This window comes from Chiloscyllium plagiosum, chromosome 3, assembly GCF_004010195.1.
Source record: "Chiloscyllium plagiosum isolate BGI_BamShark_2017 chromosome 3, ASM401019v2, whole genome shotgun sequence".
Classification (NCBI taxonomy): Eukaryota; Metazoa; Chordata; class Chondrichthyes; order Orectolobiformes; family Hemiscylliidae; genus Chiloscyllium; species Chiloscyllium plagiosum.
The window spans coordinates 66790828-66815625 of record NC_057712.1 but is presented as its reverse complement, the minus strand read 5'-3'; the positions used below and the strand labels follow the sequence as shown (position 1 = coordinate 66815625).

Below are 24798 nucleotides of genomic sequence, written 5' to 3'. Positions count from 1 at the left end.
GTGCACAGCGAAGAAGGTTACCTCAGATTACAACGGGATCTTGATCAGATGGGCCAAAGGGCTGAGAAGTGTTTAATTTAGATAAATGTGGGGTGCTGCATTTTGGGAAAGTAAATATGATACACTTAATGGTAAGGTTTCTAGGGAGTGTTGCTAAACAAAGAGACCTTGGAGTGCAGGTTCATGGTTCCTTGAAAGTGGAGTCGCAGGTAGTGAAGGAGTATGCTTTCCTTTACTGGTCAGAGTATTGAGTACAGGAGTTGGGAGGTCCTGGACATTGGTTAAACGACTGTTGGAATATTGTGTGCAATTCTGGTCTCCTTCCTATCGGAAAAATGTTGTGAAACTTGAAAGGGTTCAGAAAAGATTTACAAGTATGTTGCCAGGGTTGGAGGATCTGAGCTATAGGGAGAGGTTGAATCAGCTAGGGCTGTTTTCCATGGATCTTCAGAGGCTGAGGGGTGACCTTATAGAGGTTTATAAAATCACAAAGAGCATGGATAGGATAAATAGATAAAGTCTCTACCCTTGGGTGGAGGAGCCCAGAACTAGAGGGCATAGGTTTAGGGTGAGAGAGTATAAGAGACCTAAGGGACAATTGTTTCATGCAGAGGGTGGTATATGTCTGGAGTGAGCTGCCAGAGGAAGTGGTGGAGGCTAGTACAATTACAAATTTAAAAGGCATCTGGATGGGTATATGAATAGGAAGGGTTTGGAGGGATATGGGCCAGATGCTGGCACGTGGGACTAGATTGGTTTAGGATATCTGGTCGGCATGAATGAGTTGCACCGAAGGGTCTGTTTCCAAGCTGTACATCTCTATGTCTCTATATGTAAGTTTACCAAATAAAGTGCCATTTCAATAACAAATCATTTTGGTGTACACAATTAGATGTAAGCAACATCTAAAGAATACATAAAGCACAGTTGATCTTTTTCACATTTTTGGTTAAAAACACTTACAAACTCCTTCCCACAAGAATTGGATAATTAAAAGTGATTTGAGCTACTCTTGAATTTTTGCATCCATTTTACATTTGTTGTTACAACAGTTATTACTTGGTGGTAATAATTCAAGGCAAACTATCTTACTTTTGATGAGGCACACAGGATATACTGCGAAACTGTTGACAACTGCACAATGTACTTAATAATATTTGTTAGCTCGTACAAAGATCTTTACTAAAAAGCTTATAAATTATACAAGGTATTTTCTGCAGTCATGTACCACAGGCAATTTACTTTTGTGTACAAGTCATCAATAGGAAATCCAGAAAGTTTTCTGTAGTTTCACATAATTACTTAAACAAGAAAGTGAAATAAGGCACGACGCAATTAGTTAAACTTGAAACATATATTTTATAGACTTTAAAAGAATATATAACCTCATAAAGAAATCGTGGGCCGAAGGGCCTGTGCTGTGCTTATTGTTCTATGTTCTAAATGACTAAGTAAAGGGGTATAAATTGCAGTAGAAATGCTGCAAACATTATTTACCTTTAGCCTGATTCACTTTGTCTGATTCTCATTTGTCCAATTATGTTGAAATTTTGCACTATAATTTGTTTAAAAGTGGGAGTTGATAATGTTGCACTAAGTGAAAACATCATACTTTTATCATCTCTACTAACAATTAAAAACCAGAAAGAATTAAACTATACTTTTATAATCACTACATTTCAGTGCCAGAAAATTTGACTGGCTGCAAGTAACACATTTAATGTTAAAAAGGCACTTAGATTGAAACAAACAAGATTGAACCTTCTGTGGCAAGTTGAGCTTGGATCTGCTGTGGAAATGCTTCAATGCTACCCCATTCAGACAGCAAGATGATATTTTCATAAAACTACTAGCAGATGTATTAGGGAGTAACTTCAGGATTTCTGTATTTAAGCCCACCACTATCTTTTGCCTGCTCTAATATTAGTGTATAAACAATGATGAATGCCATAGCCTCATCATTATTTTGATGATAGATTGTAACCTTGTAGGAGCCACTATTAACTTTGCTGGAAGTGCAGCAGAAACTTTGGATAAAATGGATTGCAAGTTATGGACGCAACATAAATGTAGCTCAAAGCAACTTCCTCATTACAGATCACAACAATAATAAAAAGCTATGAAGCATATCCTTAGCCCATTATCTTCATACTTGTTGCTAGCTTTTCAAATGAGGTTACAAGTCTGATTTTATTTGCCGCGCTCTCAATCTTCATGCAAAACTTTTGTCTCACTCAACCTCCTCCTGCAAATTATAGGTAACTACAAATATATGGTTTTCTTGTCATAACTTATCATGGTGCAGCTTGCTTACTGATGATTTAAATTCTCCACAGCGCACTTACTCAGGCCTTTGAGAATTGTATATACAGGTGTAGCTGCAGTGATAGCTTCTGCAAAGAATATCAATTGATTCCCCAGACATTACAAATGGAGCTGGGGTCAATAGGTAAAAATGTTAATGAAGACATTCAGACACAAGCAAGATTAATTATGTGGCTACACACATTACAAATTATATGTTTTTGTCCTTGTTGAGTTTCTCTTCACTTTGCTAAGACATTTATTTCTTTATGCATTTTAATCTATGTATGAATTGGAAGAAACATGCACTGAAAAAAATAGCTTTTATTATTATTTTTCCAAATGATTGTTCAAAGTGGAGATAGCAGTTGCAGGAGCACAACATTGTTTCCATTTTCCCCTTCTAAGGTTTACACTGCCATGCCTTGAATATACTGTGACCTCCTCTCACGTCACTGTATGAAAATCCTAGAACTCTTGGGGGAGGGGGACAGCACAGTGGCTCAGTGGTTAGCACTGGATTACCGCACCAGGATCTTGGGTTCAATTCCAGTCTCGGGTGCCTGACCATGTGGAGTTTGCACATTCTCCCTGTGTCTGCGTGGGTTTCCTCTGGGTGCTTCGGTTTCCTCCCACAGTCCAAAGATGTGCAGGTCAGTTGAATTGGCCATGCTAAATTGCCCAGAGTGTTAGGTGCATTAGTCAGAGGAAAATGGGTCTGGGTGGGTTATTCTTCGGAGGGTCGGTGTGGACTGGTTGGGCCGAAGGGTCTGTTTCCACACTGTAGGGAATCTAATCTACTGCACTTTCACCATTTAAGCATCACAGTAGTCTAATAAACTGGTCCAGCACCATATCAAGGATAGCTTCTTGGTATCCCCTTAAACTTCTCTGTATAAGGACTGCTCTCCTTTCAAAAGTGGTTTTCAAAATTATGATGAGCTTTGGAAGTGCCAGAAACAGGAAACTTCTTCTGATAACCAGAGGCATCATTACTTTGTCATTTTATTTTAAGTCTAAAGTGAAAACAAGGAGATATTCCTTCACAGAAAAGATTTCTGACATTTGGAATACACTGCTTGAAAGAATGAGGGGATCTTTGAAACTTTGAAAAGACTGGAAGAGTGGCAAATTGCAAGGGTTTGGGATTAAATAGAACAGTTCTTTCAAATCCAGCACAGCCACGACAAGTCAAAGAGCTTCAGTTTTGCTGATGGCTTCTATAATTCTCACTAGGAAAGGTCAACAAATGCTAGCCTTCTCAGCAAAGCTTAGATCCGTATAATGAATAAAAATAATACAATACTAAATGTCTACCTAGTGCATGAAATACTGACTCTGACCAATGTGAAGTACAGGTATGTAATTATGAATATCAAAATGTTAACATATAGTTAAACTGGTTCTTAACACAGGAATTTGATGTTGAAACATGTTTTTGAGCTGATACATTTTTTCATTCCTATATATTTAGCGATAAATGTTGTTCTAAAAGGATTTCTTGTCTAATTTACTCATTAGCGTTTACTCTTTCCTAGCACAGCCCATCTATCATTATAAAGATTTTCAATTACACCACTTACTTGGTTAATAATTCATTTGAGCTCAAGTGTTCCTTTGATTTTCTGATACAGACTTCTAGCATTCAAAAACAAAGGATGTTCTAATTTCTATTCTGTAATCCCTCTCTACATTTCAGTTTTGTGCTTTTTATTTTTAACTATTTGTGTACTGAATTCCTCAGCTAAGTTTATTTTTATTTATATTTTACATATGAAATTTGAATACTAGTTATTGTCAATCTGACTTAAAGAAACATGTAAAAGTAGAAATTATTTTCTACAAGACATCTGATCTTAATTTTATATCAAAATGCTATCAATTTTAGACATCAGCCAAAAAAAATCAGGTTTCTTTTCACAGGATAGATTAATTTAGTAACGTCAAATTTAAACAGCTAAAAAAAGGGTCGTAACATGACTACGCAACACAGATAATCTTCATTGTGTCATTGCTGATTATGTAAATGTTTTACTTTCTACTAAGTCAGAAATATATTTCTTTTCAGTGGTTTTACAAAATCTCCAATTTATGCAATTGATTACAGCCCAGTTCATAAATTATCTATGAAATGTCAAGTTACATTTACCAACATTTTTTATTTTAATAATCGTCCTCAGATTTGTTTTTTTTTTGCTTTTGTTCAACAAACGTTTACAGCCCAGCATACCTATTGCTTTAAGTTTTTAAAATATTCAGTCTATTTTCCCAATATTTTGCTTTTAGGTTATTTTCAGTCTTGAATGATTAAATCTCAGCATTGTCTTTGCTTTTATAGAGAAAAGCATGGAACAAGATAATGACCCCAAATTAAAAGGCAGAATGTTGCACAAATTTCACTCCAATGTTAGTTGTTGTACTCGCTGGTGGCTCAAGGAGGTATTTACATAACAGTTCCCTGAGTCAGGTCATTTGCATAACCCCTGGAATAGTAATTGGCATAAATCCCACGTGAAACAAATATAAGCATAGATCAATCTCCACACTTCAGCAAAGGGATAACGAGCAAAGGAACAATGCTTGGCTAATTCACCTTTCCGATAAGTTAATTGCATGACTCACAAAATATTTATAATTATGACAACATAAACACCAAACATGCAACAAGGTTTAGCTCAAAAGCAAAGAAAAAAAACAGAACTTCAGTGGTTCAAATTACCATGCCCATGTTGAGGTGGCTGAATTCTAGTGAAGACACCAGGTGTGGGCATCAATAGGTCATCCAGGAAATTCACTCGTGTCTCCGACAAGAAACAGGTAATATTCAAGGACCTCACCCAGATAAGGAGGCAATTAGAGGAGCAGATGGTGTCACTGTAACATCTGGACTAGAAATCCAGAGTACATGACAAATGTCATGAGAACATACATTCATAGTCCTGCTGCGGACATCTGATTATAAGGAGAGGTTGGAACATTTTTCACTGGAGCACTGGAAGTCGAGACATGATCTTATAAAGGTTTATAAAATCATGAGGGATATAGATAAGATGAATAGCAGGTGTTTTTTCCCTGGGGGACGGACTTCAAGATTAGAAGGCATAATTTTAAGGTGAGAGGAAGAAAAGATTTAAATAATACACGAGGGACTTCTTTTTTATAGAGGTTTTCGTGTGTGGAATGAACTTCAAAAGGAAGTAGTGGATGCTGGTAGAGTTATAACATTCAAAAGACATTTAGATATGTACACGAATAAGAAATGTTTGGAGGGACATGGGCCAAGCACAGGCAGGTGGGACGAGTTTAGTTTGGGATTACTGGCTGCATGGACTGGTTCGACTGAAGGGTCTGTTTCCATGCTGTGTGACTCTATGACTCTAATGGAATTTAAATTCAATTAACAAAATGTGGAAGTAAAAGCTCATCTTAGTGTGATGATGCTATCACTTTAAAAAGGTCATTGTTTTCCCCCAAGGGAGATGGCAAAGGCAGAGGTGCCAAAATGTCTGGGCAAGAACCTAGTTTACAATGGTAGTTCTCCCAGTTCAGTTTTTTTTTCAAGTTTCGGTTAATTGTAACAGTGAGAAGCTGCTGCAGTCCAGAGAAAGATTCCAAGCTTCAGCAGATGGTTCCTGACTGGCCTTCTTTCTGAAATCTTGCCTATAAGAACCTGAGTTTGAATTTACATTTTGCCAAGGGGTGTTACGGGAATTGGAACAGCTCCTTAGTTAGGTTGCTACATTGAGTCAATTGGGTTTTCAAATATTTAAGTTATTCTAAATTCTGTTTTCTTTTGTTCATGGTTCAACTGTAGGGTTAAATACATTTTGTTTGCTTAAAGTCGAGTGATTTGACCAGCTGCATCACTCCTGAAATATCCATTTCACATCTGCCTTTAAAATAAGAAAACTTTAGGGTCTGGGCTACCTTCTTAAAATATTTTGAGGTGTGTCTGGCCTGGTCCATTAGTAAGGGTGAACATGAAACCATTGACCATTACTGTAGAAAATCTAACTGATTTGCTAATGTCCTTCAGGGAAGGCAGTCTGTCATCTTACTCAGTTTGGCTAACATGTGACAGCATGTTATAGCAATGTGACATGACACTTAACTGCCTTCTGTAACAGTCTAGCAATTCTCTCAGTTTAAGGGCAATTAAAAAGTGAGCAACAATGCAGTGATGCCTACATCCCATGAGGGAATAAGAGAAAATGGATGGCCTTGGTTTTCTTCCTCGTCAACCCTGGATACCACTTTGTGCTGTGCACTCTAAAGACAAATATGCTTCATAGTGCATGCTAGTTAAAAACATTCTCGAGCACCACCTTGTATCATGGTTAAACAGTACCCTTAATGGCTAAACTTACACATTTAACCGTATCAATTTCTTCCACCACTTTAAAATGCTAATAGAGGCTCACCTTTCCAACAAAACATGACACACAGTTAAGTGCCAACATTCTCCTCATGAACGCTATTTGTTGGGGGACAAACTAGTGCACATGTCAACCAGAAGAAGCCAAGTGAAGAGGAGATTTTCAGTATTTGGCTCCTCAACCCTCTTCAGAAGGTGGTCACGGATTTTTTGCAGAGGTGCTTAGCTCTTTCAAAGGGAGATGACCATGTCCCCAATTGACCAACAGTGGTGAACTGGTGACTGAATTCCCAGGTGGTCAGTAAGTCACCCTATGAAACAACATTCGACTATAACCCCATTGTGCTTTCTTTACCCCCAAAGAAGTAATGCCCATCCATTCATAGCAACTTTTTTTTTGTATATGCACCTTGCAACAGGAGATCATGGAAGGTAGTGAAAATGAACAGCAAAATTAGCCAAAAAGGGATTTCTTCCTCATAGCTGTTGGAAGTTATGAGGAGGAGAAAATAATGAGGACAAGTCTGTCCAGAAATCTCAACTGTTCCTCTGGAGACAGCACACTGTTGGCCTCTGGCCTTCCCTCTTACAGCAGGGTGACACATGGAAGGCACGATCAGGCTACTCAGAAGCAAGATTCCATTGCACTTTTGAAGAGCACAAAGAGACCACAACACAAAGGAAGCTGTAGATAAAAGAAAGGTCTGTACATATATGTGGGGAAAGTACAGTGTTAAGAGATAGTAGGTTCATAGCATTATTACTACAAAAAATGCACGCACGCAACACTTTATTGATGGAGGTTGGATTCATACAGGAAACAGAGCTGACATCTGCCCTCAGGTGATGATTAGCACACTCAGATAAGGACAGAAGTGCGATGTTGTGATATCTTCTGGAAGATTTGCAGAGATGTTGTTTTATTTCAAAGTGGGGCAGAAGGAACACCAGCAGCAATCTTAAAGGTAGTCAATACTGTCTAGCAGGGCAAGGCAGCAAGCAATTTGCAAGTAGTAAGATTTCACAAACAGCCACACAATAATCAACTGAAAAAAAATGTTTTAATGAGTGTTGGTAAAAGGGTATATAGCAGTGACAATGTTCTTTGATTTATGCAATGGGATTCCTCACGTCTCACAACTGACAGGCAAGGATTTGGTTTAATAGCTCAATGGAAAGATGGCACCTCAGTATGGGTATGATACATCAGCTGGATTATACATGACCTAAAACCACAAAGTTCTGACTGAGAAGTAAGGCAAGTACCGTTCAGCTAAAGTTAACAGCCAAGTCATGGAAGGTCAGCAAATCATTGTGAGAAGCTGTAGGAATCGATTCACATACAATTAACTGCTAGCAAAGCACACAGGAGCACCATCACATTGCCTTCATATTGTACATTGAATCTGAAAGTTTAATTAACAATTGTAAAGCATCTTCCATGAACCAAACCCCAAATGAAGATAAAATAGTTCTTTGCAGTGGTTTTTAAATTACTTGAATTGTCGCCCTTACATGCAGCCCTTGCTACAAAAAAAAATTGCTCAGCAATTAGAATCAATGAGCCCTGAATATGCCTTTCCCCATCTGCTTTTGCTATCTTTTAAATTGCTAGTTCTTGTTCCAATTTTGCCTTTATTCATTTTTCTTATTTTGATCCGATACAAGAAACATAGGGGTTACATAAAAGGCAAACATTTCTGGTCAACGGTAATTCTCCACATGTTGACAATGAGGGAATCAGCAGTCATAATGCCATTGAATTGCAAGCGATTCTCTCTTGTGGAGACGGTCATTGCTTGTCGCTTATGTGGTACAGATGTTAACTGCCACCTGCCAGCCTAAATCTGGATGCTGTCTAGGTCTCACTGCACATGGACATGGACAGCTTCAGTATCTGAGGAGTCATAAATGGTGCTGAATACTGTGCAGTCATCAGTGATTATCCCCACTTTGACTTTATGATGGAGGGAAGGTCATTGATGAAGCAGCTGAAGATGATTGGTCCTGAGGAACTCCTGCAGAGATGTCCTGGAACTATGAAGATTAACTTCCAAAAACCACAAATATTTTCCTTTGTGCCATACAGGACTCTAACCGGTAGGGATCTCCCCTGAGTTTCACTGACGGTCCTTAATGTCACACTTGTTCAAATACTTGATGTCAAAGGCAGTGATTCTCATCTGGAGTTCGGCTCTTTTCACCATTTTTGAACCAAGGCTATAATGAGGTCAGGTGCTAATGGCCCTGACAGTACCAAAACTGGCTACCAGTGAGCAGTTTATTATTTTGCAAGTGCTGCTTGATAGTGCTAATCGCTGAAGCACAGGTTACAGAAAGTATGAGAAAGTTGCTTGACTAGTCGGTGTGACAGCTCTCCCAATTGTGGCACAAACTCCAAATGTTGGTAAGCGGGATTTTTCAGGGTCAACAGGGATGTATTGTTGTGGTGCCTAGGTTGACACCAAGTGGCCCTTCTGGTTTCTTAGACTTTGTAGCATTCTGATACAATTGAACAGCTCGCTAGGACCAATCAGATTTATTGAAATTTCACCATTTGCCACAGTGGGATTCTATCCCTTGTTGATTGAGCCTTAATTGGTAGCACTCCTTGAGTCACAAGGTTCTGGGTTGAATTCCTAGTCTGGATTTAAGCAAAAAGCATTTTTAGTGTCAAGGCTAACAGCTTTGAGGAGCCGTGATGGCATAGTGGTATTATCACTAGACTATTAACCCTGAGACCCAGGTAGTGTCCTGGGGACTCAGATTCAAATCCTGTCATGGCAGATGGCGGAATTTGAATTTAATAAAAATCTGGGACTTAAGAGTCTGAAGATGACCATGGAAAAATTGCCAATTGTCAGGAAAACCACATTTGGTTTCCTAATGTCCCTAAGGGAAGGACATTTGCTATCCTTACCCAGTTTGGTCTATACGTAACTACAGATTCACAGCAATATGGTTGACTCTCAACTGCCCTCTGGGCCATTAGGGATGGACAATAAATACTTACCTGGCCAATGATGTCCACATCCTGTGAATAACTTAAAAAAAAAGCCTAGTGCAGTACTAAAAGAATATTGCCCTGCTCCAGGTGCTATGTTTTGTTTAAACAACTAACCAAAGGCTGGAACTGGCTCTTAGAGTGAATGTAAAAGATACCATGGCACGACTAAAAGCAACCAACTTATATCCAGTGTCCTGACTAATATCTATTAATCAACATCTCAAGAAGAGGTTTTGTCATTATCAGATTGGTGTTTGTGGAAGTTTGCTGTGTGATTAAAACAGTGACTACAATTACAAAAAAACAAAGTCATTGACTGTAACGTACTTCTCTATGCCCAGTGGGAATGAAAAATGTAATATCAAAGCAAAAACGTTTGTCTTTCAATGGAGAGACTAAGCATGCAGCAAAACTAAACTTTTAGCAAAAGTAATAAATACTGCAATTATTAGGGTTTCCCATGATTGAAAAAGCACAAAATGGCTGAAAGTGGTTCTCAGTTGATATAAATGGCTGGGGAAGATCTTAGCTGAAACAGCAGCTTGAGCAGTCTGCTGTTCCAAGTCAAGCTATAGGACAGAGTAATTAGATGCCTTCATTGAGGGAATAAATCCAAAATAACTAGATAAAGATAAAATACTATGGGCTCCATTACAGAGAAACAGATGCAGATGCTTGTATAGAAAACCATAGTGGAGCTACTTATATTGTAACATATTGTGTGATGCAGCATGGCATAGCCATTCATTCTATAGCGAAATAACATAAATTGTAGCCATTTATCAAACATTAAAATGGCATTTTAAATATATAGCCATTATAAGTGTATTCCAGTGGAAGTTCAACCTAAGACAGATTGAAGAGAGTCGCTGTTATCTGTAAGGGAGCTAAAGCATGGAATGTGGTTGAGTAAGATTTACTGTGAAGGCCAAGGAAAGTTATTAGAGGATCTGGTAAACATCATGAGATCATGGGTTGGAAGACAGCTGTCATGCGCTGATCATGTATTCACATGATTAACTTGATTGGATGTGTAAGTAATAAATTAATAACATGATTGGTTTGTAACAGTCAAAAGCGGGCTAATAGCAAATGTATAAGTAGTGTATGTTTCCCTCTATTCACTGGAGAAGTCCCTGGATTGCATAGAGGTTTTCTCCCCACCAGTGTAAAATAATAAACTCATTAATGATAGAAGTGGACCTAGGTGTCAAGTGATTAATTTGGTCATTCCATCCCCAACAGAGTAGTACAAAATCAAGGTAGTACACTGGAAATCTGAAATAAGAACAAAAAGTATTGGAATTATTCAGAAGGTCAGGCTGCTTCTGTAGAAAGAGTTAACATTACAGTTTGACAAACTTTCATGAGAGCTGTTTGCTGCCATTATTTTGTTGTTGGACTCCAGGAACCAAATTCCCGTTAGATTTCCCCACTGAAAACAGAGAACATCACACGGAATAATACGACAAAGCAGGTGAAGCTGCAGAGTATTTTTTCCCCAAGGCTTCTGTAATTGTTTTGCCTTAAACCCAACACCACACCTATAATTTAAATGTACCAGAAGAACAACAATTAAAAACATTAATCTACTACCCTTAATGTGTAAAATGTCCCAAACTCATTTGCAGAGGCATTAACAAAAAAGATCTGACAACAAACCACAATGAACAAATTGATACCTCACCATCTAAAAACCCTGTCTAATATGTTTGGGTGACACACCAGTTTTTGAGAGTAGGTGGGAAATGAGAGATATGGGTATGAGTTAGCATTGGCAAATGTGGGAGCATATAGAATTTTATACATGCACTCTGATTGCTGCAGACAGTTATTAAGAATGAAGTACATTGATTAACACATAAGGCTGTAGTTCCAGTCACTGATTTGGCCAGTCAGGTGAGGTCAGCAAACTTCTTAGAGTACTGCTGTCCACAGCCTTGATGCCAAATGTCTCACACTGACCTTGATGACAATCTACTCCGTTCCCTTTTGTAGTGTATACATCAAGGCCTTCCTGACCCCTATGGAAATATGTCTCTCCTTTACATTTTCTGTACTAAGGCCTGAGTGCTGCGTCAGAGAACTCATGCGAGCCTCTGTTTCTGGTCTGCTGCTCCATTTGTTGTTTTGAGTTCTTTTTAGAAATACTTTTGGAGGCACTTCATCATCTGTTGCAGCGGAATGTACCGTCCCTTCAAAGAAAAGGGACATCATTTTGAATTGCACTGCGCAATCATACATTACCATCTTGTGCCCAAAACATGACCGTGGAACTTTTATGTTCTTAGTGTTCTTTTTGCGTATAATATACATCACAGTCTAATTGGCTCAACCAAGCAATGCAAGTGCCTACGCTTCACTTGGGTATTGCTGTTCCCATCTAACTCTACTATTGTAACTATCAATTCCTATTTCCCTCAAACAATGCCCAGAATCCCCTTAAGTGCATCTACATTATTAGCTTTAAGCTTTTCAGTAGTACCAAGTTCCACATTTTCACCATACTTTGGATAAAGAATTTCTCATTGGATTTCATGGTGATTATCGTATATAGATGATCTCTGATTATGAACCTCCCCACAGGAGAAACCATTTTCTCTGTACAATGCTATTAAAACCCCTCATAATTTGAAGTTTCTTAAGATCACTCCTCAGCACCTTTTTCTCAAGAGCACAGAGTCAACTCTTTCCTAATATGCATAACCATGCATTTCTGATGTGTCAGGTGGTTAGCAGCAAAAATGGCTACAAGATTGGTTAAGAGCTACAATCCAGCATGCCAGAAAATTTGGCCAACTAGTTTAAGCTCTGTCCCAGGTTAAAACTGGGGCCAGGACATTTTTTGACTTGTCCTGTCAGCTGCGACCTGTAGTTTTGTATGTTGACCAAGTAAGGTAGGTGTCATAGTGGTCTGTTAGGCCACTATTATCTTGTATGGAGCATGGTATATAGCTGTTTGCAACTCAGGATAAATATTGCGGAGCTGTTCACCAGTAAACTCCATTGGCAGGATTGAACATTGCAGTCGGGTTTGGTCAATTCATTGGCTGAGTGCCAGAGAAGCTTCTGGAAAAGAGAGTATACTTTGGGATAAATGTCAACAGCACAAAGGATTTTGAGAAACGAGCACTCAAGACTGTCATCTATGGAGTACGTGCCTTGAAGTTATCTTCAGAGAGACAAAGAAACACGACACAAGATGTACACCAAGAGTTGGCTGCTTTGCTCATTTTGGTTTCAAACAAATACGACCCCAATCTTATAGAGTTTAAAGAAGGGGTTGTTTAACTAAATTCTGAATTATTTCCCTGTCCTTTGTCTGTCACACAAAGGAAGAACACCTGGGAGAAAACTGAAGTACTCCTTTCAGGTAACACTGATATTTTCTTATAAATCTTCTACTTCCCTTTCACTGTGTTTATACTTTTATTTGCTTTTGGAGACAAAACAGTTGTGGATAGTTGGACCCTGGACACTAACTTGAACTCCAGTGATGACGCCCTGGGCTGTGATGATAGGCCTCCAACAGCCACAAGTATGCTAGCCAAGATTCCAACGAGTGCTGGGTTTTCCCCCGAATCTCATTGGCTTCAAGTTTGCCAGGGTTCCTTAATGGTACTGTCAGCAGTAAGACACAAAAAATGTTAAAACAAAGAAGTAAAAGTAATCTATGCTAATATTAATCTTCACAAAAATATCTGATTGGTAAAAAGAAAAATATAGTAACATTATTTTCTAATGTTGGGTGTGATACTGTGCTTTCATCACACTTGCTGAACAACTCCAATTGTGCCAAGAATTAAATGAACAACCAACTTAAGGCCATCAGTAAGGCACACAATGTGCCTCACTTGTGTTTGCTAAAAAAAGTTACAGACCTTCATAGACAGGGAGCTGTTTTTTTCAGGGAAAAACAGCTCCCTGTGTATGAAGGTCTGTAACTTTCAGGGAAAAAAACATACCAAGGAATTGGATCTTCTTTTAAAAATTAAGTAAAGGTATGAAAGTCAGTAATTTTTCGATGTATTCTATGCAAGACCTTGATCAGAGTCAAGACTTGCTGCCCAATCAGCATCTTTTCTTCACGTAGTAAAATGATTCCTCCTTGTAAATGTGCCATTCTTGTGCCTGTCCTGATCAGTGCAATTTGATGAACTTTGACTGCATGTTGCTTTTTTTAAAGCAATACTAAAGATATATATGAACATATTACTTCACAAAACTACATAGCTAATTTTCCAAACATTCCTCCCAGCAGACGCCCACAGCCATTGTATTCTACTAAGGTGTTGTAGAAGCTCTGCATGGCAATGCTTTTTTGTCAAAAGGCTTTTCCTTTCTTGAAAGCAGTCATGGCAAATGATTTTTTGGAATCCTCTACATAGCTAATCTCAGGGTTTTAAATATCTTATCATTAAAGAATTGTTTTTACAAACATATGCAACTTAACAATAGTTGCAGCAGGCATCTTATCTTTAAAATGCAAGATGTATGTAATTTGGTACTATTCATATGAATAATATATATTTGTTTTTATGTAAAAGTAATCAGTTTTTAAGTTCAATTTTGTTCCATTGCAGCCTCAGCCAGTGTTAGATAGAAGCAGTTTCAAAGTACACTGCTCCTGATGAGCTTCAGAATCACAGAAATTTTTAAATGGTCTGAATTATTTAAAAGGCATGGACAGTAGCTCCAGTCCAGGTCAATTCATAAGCAAGGACTCATGCTGGTGAGCGCAGAGGAAAATTAGGAGGCTTTTCATCGTTGACCATGGAATTTATGCTTTTTAAACTAGTCCAACGTTGTTATCAGGAATTCCTCAGACCCTCCAGTTTGTGGGAGCAAATTATTTAATATCATGTTCCCTGGATAACCTTCCTCTGGGTTTTTGGCCAATAATCAGATGGCAGATTGAGGTGAAAGACTTGTCAGTCTCTTTTCAGTAAATCTGTCAGACCATGGGTGTGAGCTAAGCTTGATCACCAAAGTGAGAGCAGAAAGGGGTCTCTGCACTTTTTTCCTAATATTTGGACCCAAGAAGCTGTCCAGTCCGCAGGATGAATGGACCAGAAAATTATTCCTTTGTTTCCCAGCCAGAGGATTGTTAGAATATGGCAGGTTCTGTGCAAGAAGTTGTTCACTTGGCTAAATTAGGTAAAAAGTTGTGACAAATACCAATTACAATGTAAATATTTTGTCAACTTTTACACAACATTTAAAGCTGTCTCATCAACTTTGCACAATCATTTTCTAAATAAGGCTCCAATTTAAATTGGTTAAATAGAATTTCAGATAAAGGATGGTTATCTTTACTATGACAAACTTGCTCAGATTTCTTGCTGATGATTTAAAATACATAAATCCTTTCTGCAGTATATTTATTGAAATAGGAGGCGAGAAATATCAGTTGGCACATTAGCAGGTAAGTGTCTAATGTATTCATATGACATTCACCTGTCAATTGAGCATTATTCTGCTCATATCACAAACTGTAATCTCCACACTGTTCATTATCTATTCCATTAGAAAGATGTATTTTCCTTCATATTCCATATCATTCCACCCTGGAGTCTTACTTTTTTTAAAAAATATAGGTTGGGTATCCTTTATCCAAAAACCTCAGGGCCAACTGTTTTTCAGGTTAAAGGATATTTTTGGTTTTTGGATAGATTAAGTCCACCAACGGGCACTCTGAAGAAAAACTTTGCTTAACCTGAATGGACCCGAATAGAACTAAAAGCAAAGATTTTGTTTTCCCTTAAAATGCCTGTACGGACACAAACTGACCCGTAGACACTTTTTTTTTGGTTACCTAGATTTTTGGAGATGTGGACAAAGGCTGTATAAGCTTTTCAATTTTTAAAATCAGTATTTTACTTTGTTTCCATTTACAGTTAATCATTTTGTTTCTTAGTTCAGTTTTTTTATTGAATAGGTTAGAATTTTTGGCTCAGCTGATTAAGATCACATTGTACTCTGAGGTAACCTTTTTGACTGTCCACTATACCATCCGCAAACTTACTAACCATGCTTTTTATATTCTCATCCAAATCATTGCTCTAAATGACAAACCACAGTGATCATATTAAATGCCAGAGCGGGCTCAGTGAGCTGAATGGCTTATTCCTGCTTCTATGTTCCTGAGAACTGAACCGTACTACAGATTTTAACTGATATTATAGTATTGTACACAAAAGAATGAACACAGTTTAAGAGAAAATGTTTCTACCATGTTCCATTGGCTTTTAAATGCAATCCCAACAAAATCTGCCAAACCAATGCAAAGCATGGAGGGGTGTCAAGCACAGATTACATCCAGCTCAAAATTAATTTTCTGAGAGCATCTGCATCAAGAACTTTATGATCCAATCTATTTGGGTAATGGGCAATGCACCATATAAGCACAAGAGTTACAGTACGGTTTTATTACAGAATGTCAATTTTCAGTGAAGATTATCAAGTACAGAAAAGGCTATGATCTTGAAGTTGCAACCATGCATTTTCTAGTATCAGTTCAAAAGCTCTCATGGGGGAGTTTGCTGTTTAACCAAAGAAACGGTATGTCTCAATGGTGCAAAAGTTAGAATGATTGAATATGGAAAAAAAATAACAAGCAGAAGTCAACTGCTGGAGCAGTGATAGTTTCTTGTTATGGGAGAGTAGATGTAATGAGTGAAGTTAACAACAGAACATTTTGAAACTAAAAGCTATATTGTATAGAGAAAGAAACATTCATAGGAACATAACAGCTGAAATAGGTTATTCATTCCCCCCAGAACTTTCTCCACCATTACAGTTCATGGCTTATCATTTACCACAATGCAATATGTCTTGTTTTCATTAACAACTGGAAACATATCAACTTTTTTGTCTTGAACTTATTATTAAGTGAGCTTCCACATCCTCTGGGGTACAGAATTCCAAAAGTTCAGTGCTCTCAGAGTTTCTCCTCCTTTCAGTCCTAAGTGATTTTTCTTTCAGTCTAAGACTGTGTTCCCCAGTTCTCTAGATCTACTCTATCTCTTTAAAGAATGTTTTAAGATACTGTGAGATAACCTCACTTTCTTCTAAACTCCAGGCACAAGAGTCCTCAATCTGTCCTCATAGATTATCCGATTATCCCATGAATCAGTCTGGTGAGCTTTCCAATCTTTTACCATTTAAGAAGTACGCTGCACCTTTGTTCCTCTCACCCAAGCAGATAACCTCACATCTATCCATATTACATTCCATCTATGTGCTCTTTCCCACACAGTCAGCCTATTAAAACCCCCTTAAAGCTTCTTTCCATCCTCCTCACAACTCCATGAAATCATACATCATCTGCACATCAGCACTCCCACATCCAAAATCATCAAAATGTATTCTAAGCTGAAATCCAAACACTTATCCTTGTGGTACTCCACTAGTCACAGCCTGCTCACCTGAGAATGACCCATTTATTCCTATGGCCTACATTCTGCCTGTTAACCAATTGTCAATACATTCTAGTGTATTACCTCTAAGTTTGTGTGCTTTAATTTTATTTACTAAACCACTGAATGACACTTGATCAAAAACCTTCTGAAAACTCATATACATCAGTCTGACTGTGCTGGTAATATCCTAAAACAGTATCAGGTTTGCCAAACATACAAAGTACTTGTAAATTTATGAATAAATTGTAGACATTGCTGGCATAACAATAAAAATTTATAGGAATTGCTTTTATTTTATACTTAAAGAAGAAATTCCAAAATGACTATCTCATGATCATTTATTGAAGTATGTTCAGTTCTCAAGGCAGTTGTCAAATGATCTTGAACCACAAACATGAGACTTCAGTGTTTGTCACACAGGGGGTCTTGAGCAGACTTAAAAAAAAAGAGTTCTATGGTACCTGCTGATTTGTGTGCCCCAATTCCTGGTATGTAGTCTGAGTGCCTGAGACTCCATGATGAGGGCACAAGTGCGCAAAGTCCAATCTAATAAATACATGATATTTTCCACAAATGCAAGTTTTGCAAAAGAGTAAACAATGCTCAGCATGTTTATGCAATGCATACTTGAGCTATGCATGCCTGGAAGGTCCCTCATTCAAACTTCAGGCGGTGGTGAATTAGCAGATTTCAGTAAATATTTTAAATAAACGATCGAAACATGCCTGAGGCAGGTAGAAATTGAACCCAGGTCTTCCAGCTCAGGGGTAAGAACAGCACAACATCCACCTCTGAATCCCAGTAGAATCAGCTGCTTGCATTAAGGGACAAACAACTGCAAAGATTCAGTTATCATATGGCCTAGCTTCTGGCCACACACCACATGGCAGTTTGCTCACAGTTTAGGTTTCAGGTGCATAAATGCTTGAGATAAGATTTACATATAACATTTGCGCTTTACAACTTCTGAAAATAGTTCCAAATGTGATATAGTATGTAGCGTAGTTCAGTAAAACTATCACTTCAAGCACAACTGAACATTTATTTTTCCACTATGAAGCATGAAGAAATAAATCATTGAATTGGACTTTATCGATATATAAGATAAAGAAATGTATTTAAAATTCAAGGCAGAAACATAAAATAGTTATGTGGGTGGGGAAGGGAAATTTATTTCTTGATTTTCTTGTTGATTTACTGTTTTTCACTCAAATGTTGTGGAAGAGGAAACTTAAAGATAGAGCCCAATGGAAAAGCAACAACAATTCTTGAGCAAGTTTGCTCTACATTAAACTATAAAATTTACCTCTTTCAATTCATTTGCACGGAAACTACCTTCCAACATATATTTACTGCATAACAATAAAATATCATTGCTAATAATCTGAAAACTAACATTGATATGGATGTAAATATGTTGGACAGAGTGCAGAAGAGGTTTACAAAATGGTTCTAGGGACGAGAAACTTTTGTTATGACAAGGTTGGCGATGTTGGGGCTGTTTTCCTTGGAGAGAAGGTCACGACAGAGGGGTCTGATAACAGTGCATAGGGAGTAACTTGTAAATGGATCAAAAAAACAGAGGCCACAGTTTGTTCTTCAAAAGAAGTAAGTGTAATGACAGAAAAAGTTTTCTTTCCCCACAACTGAGTAGTTAGTCTGAAATGCACTGCCTGGAACTGTGACTGACAAAGGTTCAATTGAAACATTTAAGAGGACATTGCATGATTATTTAAGTAGAAACAGTGTTCAGAATTGCAGAAAATTAGCAACGAGAGTGGCACAAAATTAAATGCTGAGAGAGACATGCAATGAGCCAAATGGTCTCCTTCTGCACTGCAACAAATCTTTTTAAAGGAAGTTGATGTTATAATATTTTCAACAGCAAAACAATTCAGAACTGTCTTTCATTCTGCGCCCATATAATATTGCTCCTTAATAGTTGATTGTTTTTAAAATTCACATCTGTTTAAGTAAATACCTTATATTCTGTAAGTGGTAATTAGAGGAATATCATCACATAAAGACCAAATTATTTTTTTCTAAACATACATAATAATTGTAAACGTAGACAATAAACCAGGACAGAATTTACAAGACAAAGTCTGTTGAAATAGCAGATTGAACTACTGAAACTGAAGGAAATTATTGAAGTATAGTCAGCCAAAATAGTACAGGAACCATTGGCCATCAAATCCATGCTTTATAAAGCAATTTAATCAGTCGCATTCTCTGCTCTATCACCTTTTAAGTTTATTATGAAATCCTCTTCACAAAATCACATTATTTGAGGATTATGGTTTCCTTAACTAGACAATTTTCAGTATAAATATTCTGTGTCTGGTAATGTTAAGCTTGTAGTTGTCTCAGATTAACACTCAAATGAAAAGCAGAGAATCAAGAGGACACTTTGCTGAGAAACAGCAGACAGGAGGTTGCATGCACAATACGACTGTACTAGATAGCTGGTGAACAGATTATTTTGAAACATTAGGGAGCTGTATAGAGGAAGGTCACAGAAAAACATGAAAAAATCTCAACATGTGTTGAAATAATAGAAGCTGGCTGCACTTGAACTTTGGGTGCTGTACCTGGAAAATGAGTTGCAAAAAATACTGGCAAGTCAGAAAATAGGGTTAGATCAGAAGCTTGGAGCTCAGCCATTACAAAATGTAAGGGTAGTTTGGAGAATCCTGAAGAGGCTGAGAACATGCTCCATGGAAATATTAGATCCTAGGATAGCACATAGAACTTGAACAGCAAGGATTCAGGCACCATCAATGAACTCTATTTCAATTGCAAAACGGCAGTTTTGGAAATGCAATGATTGCTGAGCGGTTGACCATAGTTGAGACACATTTGACAGTATATGCACTGGGAGAAGATTGATTAGGGATAGAAAGCATGTTTGTGACAAGCAAGGATTGGTTAGGGATATTCAACATGTTTTGTGCAAGGGAAATAGTGTCTTGCAACTTGATTGAGTTTTTTAATGAAGTAAACAAAACAGCCGATGAGGGCAGAGTGGTAGACATTGTTTCCTTGGACTTTAATCAAGTCTTTGTCACAGTTCCACAAGTTAGACTGATCAGTAAAGGTAGATCACATGGGATTCAGTGAGCTTGCCAACTGGATACACAAAATTGGCTTTATGGTAAGAGGGTGAGGGTAAAGGGTTGTTTATCGGACTGGATGCCTGTGACCAGAGGTATTCCTCAGGGATCGGTACAAGGTCTACTTTCGTTTGTCAGTAATGTAAATGATTTGGATGAGAATATAGGAGACATGGTTAAAAAGGTTGCAGATGACACCAAAATTGGTGGTAGAGTGGACAGTGAGTAAGATTATCTAAGATTACAAAGAGATTTTGATCAATTTAGTCAATGGGCTAAGAAATGGCAGATGGAGTTTAATTTGGATAAATGTGAGGTATTGCTTTTTGGTAAAACAAACAAGGTCAGGACTTTAACAATTAATGGTAGGACACTGGGTAGTGTTGTAAAGCAGAGAGACCTAAGGGTTCAAGTACATAATTCTGTGAAATTTGTGTCACAGGTAGACAAGGTGGTTAAGAAAGCATTTAGCATGTTTGCTTTCATGGCTCAGACCTTTGAGTATGAGAGATGGGATGTCATGTGCAGGATTTTTGTGAGGCCACTTCTGTAGTACTGTGTGCAGTTCTGGTTAACCTGTATAAGAATGGTATTATTAAATTGGAGAGGATTCACAAATATTTACCAGAATGTTGCCAGGAGTGGAAGGTTTGAATTATAAAAATAGGCTGGAAACGTTGTGAATTTTTTCACTGTGTAGAGGTTGAGGGTTGACCTTTATTAAGGTTTATAAAATCATGAGGGGTAAAGATGAGGTGAATACAAAGGTCTTCTCCTTTGGGTAGGGCAGTTCAAAACTCAGGAGCAAATTTTTAAAGTGAGAGGAGAAAAATTTAAAAAGGAGAATGGGTCTTATGTGGAATAAACTACCAGAGAAAGTGGTGGATGCAGGTACAGTTATAATATTTAAAAGAGATTTGGCAAAGTTCATGTATACGATACCATTGGAGGATTATGGGCCAAGCGCAGGCAGGTGGAACTAGTTTAGTTCGGGAACATGGTTGGCATGGACTGGTTGGACCAAAGGGTCTGTTTCCATGCTGTATGACTCTACAAGAACATAAAATAGTGGGTACAATTCAAAAGAGGGTGCAGGAGCATAGGGAGCTGTATATGTGCACAGTAAATAAAGCATACCTCAGCTGGAATACAGTTGTGAGTGCCACATTATCGGAAGGATGCAAATACATTGGATAGAGTGCAGAAGCGGTTTATAAGAATGGTTCCAGGTATGAGGAACTTCAGTTAAAAAGGTGGGACAGTTCTCCATGGAGAGAAGAAGACTAAGAGGACATTTGATGGAGATTTTCATAAATCATGAGCAGTCTGGATACAGCTGATAGAGAGAAGTTGTCACTATTCAAGAAACGAGAAGAAGATTTGATTTAAAGCTTGGATTTAAAGTGATGTGCAAAAGAAGCAAGGGTGATGTAAGAGGTAAAAAACACTTTTGTGCTCAGTAATTAGGCTGTGAAATGCACTGCGTGTAAATGGCAGTTTCAATTGAGACATACATGAGGACATTGGATATAAACAGTGCGAAAGGCTATGGGGGAAAGCAGGAGATTTGCACTGGGTAACTGTACTCGTTTGAAGAGACCTTTCTGAGCTGTAACACTTCAGTGATTGTACGAAATAAACTACTAATTTTGTTACACATTGAGGCAATCCTTCATGTAGAAACATCTCTCAGGACAGGGCTTCGAGTAACTGAAATGAAATGTGATATTAGTGAAATGAATTGGTTTTTAATGAGAATGATTTCCGGAATCGATCTGCGCGCTCAACAATGGCGTTGTTTAAACCGGTACTGACCGTATTTACATACAAACTCCCAGTGAATGTGGTTTCCGAAAATGTTACAATCACCATCTTCTAAATATTGACTGAAATTACTGGATTTACTTTATTCAAATAATAAATGTTAAAACATAATGGTAGCCCTATTCCCAATTCTTCAGCAAATTAAATCTCAAATAAACTCGAGTCAACTTCCACAGAATTTTTAGTACTTATTTTATGTTCACCTTTCAGACGGAAGTTTGTTTTTGTTTGAAACAACGTGGATTTGAATTAAGCAATGCACCTAAACGATGCGAAAAGTCAAACAGTTTAAAGAAAGTACAAACCATCCAATGTCTTTACATATTGTTGAGTACTGCAACATTTTAGTCAAACTGAGGGGGGTTTCCCTGGCTAACTGCATTTGATAGCGAAATGGAGCAATAAAAAAAAGCAATATTAACAGGATTCAAATGAAACGTGGTTTGAAATAACTGAAGGTGCTGCAAAATATCTGAAAACCGCAAAACTCCAGTGTCCTGAAGTTTGTTGCGCTGAAAAGTCTAATGCTTTATTCAGTTAAAGGCTGAAATTATGCATTAAGCAAATGGGGGTTATAAAATAAAGGTTGACAACAGAATCGAATTGACTGGAAAATCGCACCGTGTAAAATCCAACCTTTACCTTGAAAGTAAATCCCAGACTGGATCTGTATTATCCTCGGAAGAGTGGTGGGATCAAGCGAGTCGATGAAACTCTCCAGAGTTTGCGCCATTGTGTTGAAATTCCCTCACGAAGCTGCAGAGTATTAGCGTCGAAGACTGCAGTCCATCTTTCAAGGTGCTCCTTGGTCAGTCTGCCTTGTCCAATGGAAGACAGGGCAGTCTTCCCCGCCGGTGCAAGGTGAGACACAACAAGTCAGTGTCCCATTCTACTCCCACTCACACTCTGAGAGTGGTTTCGCAAAATGTTCGAGCATCAGAGAATGTTTTCCAAATCTCAACAAATGAGTCAGTTCATCACCACGACACCCGAAATGTGCAAAATGCAGAACAATGGTGGGCGGCAACCCCGGAAACTCAATCGGCAAACTCGCACATTGTCAACGTTTGCAACCTTCCTCAAAAGGTTGTTTTTTCTCTCACTCTTAAAGAGGTAGTGTGGCCGTGACATTTGCATTCATTCTCAGACTTGTTTAGCTTTTATATTATTTGTTATTTCTAAGGAGTGGTTGATTCCAAACAGATGTTAAATACTTCGTTTTAAAAATGTCAGAATGATGGAAGTCTTCATTTAAAAAGTCATCGGGAAACGGGGAAAGAGTTCGACCTGTCCTGACATATCCTCAACCTGGGTCAAAACACTTGGAACCAAGGTGTTGGGTGCGCAGAGTTCAGTGTAAGAACCGTGACTAAGATGTGTTAACGGAAATTCAGGAGGTGTTTGACAACTTGAATTAGCAGGAAGGTGGAGGTGCAGGTGGGGTTTCACTTTTGTGCAAACATGGATCCCACACATTGCAGAACCACACGGTCTCATCCATCAAAACTCTCACAGACGGTCTCCTTCCTGCCAGAGTCTGCGGGTCAAAGTACCCTATATGCATAGTGCAGGTTGGCAGAAGTGTGTTGACGTACCCTCAGCCAGAAATGCAAATACCGTGTGGTGAACTGGCATTCCTAAAACATCTGCTCAGTTATGGGAAATGCGTGATTTATGCGCCCACCATACGTCTTAAAAAACAGCAGACTGATATTTAAGTGCGTTTTCTCTATGGCGTGCACTACTCTTGCCACTTTGCCACTTTCCCTTCTCTCAGAAAAGCTTAACTTTTCCTGGATCAATTCAAAATGCACATCATCCCTTTCCTGAATTCACTTCAGTTTCTCTAAAGCGTTCTGGCTATTCACCAAGTTACAAGATTTTATAGGTGTCTTTCCATTAAGCAGTGGTTTAGCAACTATCCAATCTTTATATGACTTTGGTTTCCGTAGCTGACACAGTCTGTTAACTGTTTCTCTCAACCAGTCTTATACCCAAATTGAATGCACAGAGATAAACTCAAAGAATAAGAATTTCATGGCATTATGGCACATACATCACACCCAGGTTAAAAATGCAAGTTATCTACCTTTCAATTCCAAGATTTTTCTGAGGGAACCATGTGAATAACTCATCCTTTACTGTAATAACTGAAAGTGGCATGTCTTAAGTGAGCCCACCTTCTGTTTTATGATTCTATCTTGCGAGCTGTTAATCTCTAAATTAATGTGGCCCTATTTTAAGTGTTGAACTCCAAGTTTGTTTAAATTGCGTTTACTTCAATATTATTACAAAATATCAGGACTTTCATTTAGTTTACATTTAATACTTGAAACACTAAATTAGAAGTTATACTCTAATGCAAAAACTAGATATTAAATACATATCTGCACCGTAGACCACCTCTTACATTGACTTTAGAAAGGGTAAAGATCATTCCCAGTGGTACACAGTATTAGCTTGCAATGTTAGCTTGTTGAAAAGAGAAATTGTTGTACATCCCTGAATCTAAATTCACCGAATTGCTAATCTCTCTCAAAATAGTAGGGATTTTGCAGAGACTAACAGATTAAGAAAGAGATTTTATAAAAATCCAATTTAATCTGGATTTGGGAAATTTAGAGGCCTGTAAAAAGACCATCTGGCATGAAAGAAAACTATTTACCCCTTCACCCTCTTTCCTCACTGTTAATCAGAATATGTTTGTTTTATATACAAATGAATGAGAGAATGCATTCAGTTGATTGAAACAGT

The 24798-nt window shown here is 38.0% G+C and overlaps 1 protein-coding gene across 1 annotated transcript in view; it reads right to left on the bottom strand.

Moving 5' to 3' along the window:
* Nucleotides 1-23131, bottom strand: part of themis (thymocyte selection associated) — a 47822-nt gene extending 24691 nt beyond the window's left edge. The window contains exon 1 of the mRNA XM_043683711.1: nt 22687-23131. Coding sequence (XP_043539646.1) covers nt 22687-22777 — 91 coding nt within the window. The 5' untranslated portion in view covers nt 22778-23131. The remainder of the gene's footprint in view (nt 1-22686) is intronic.
* Between the last annotated feature and the right edge of the window lie 1667 nt (nt 23132-24798).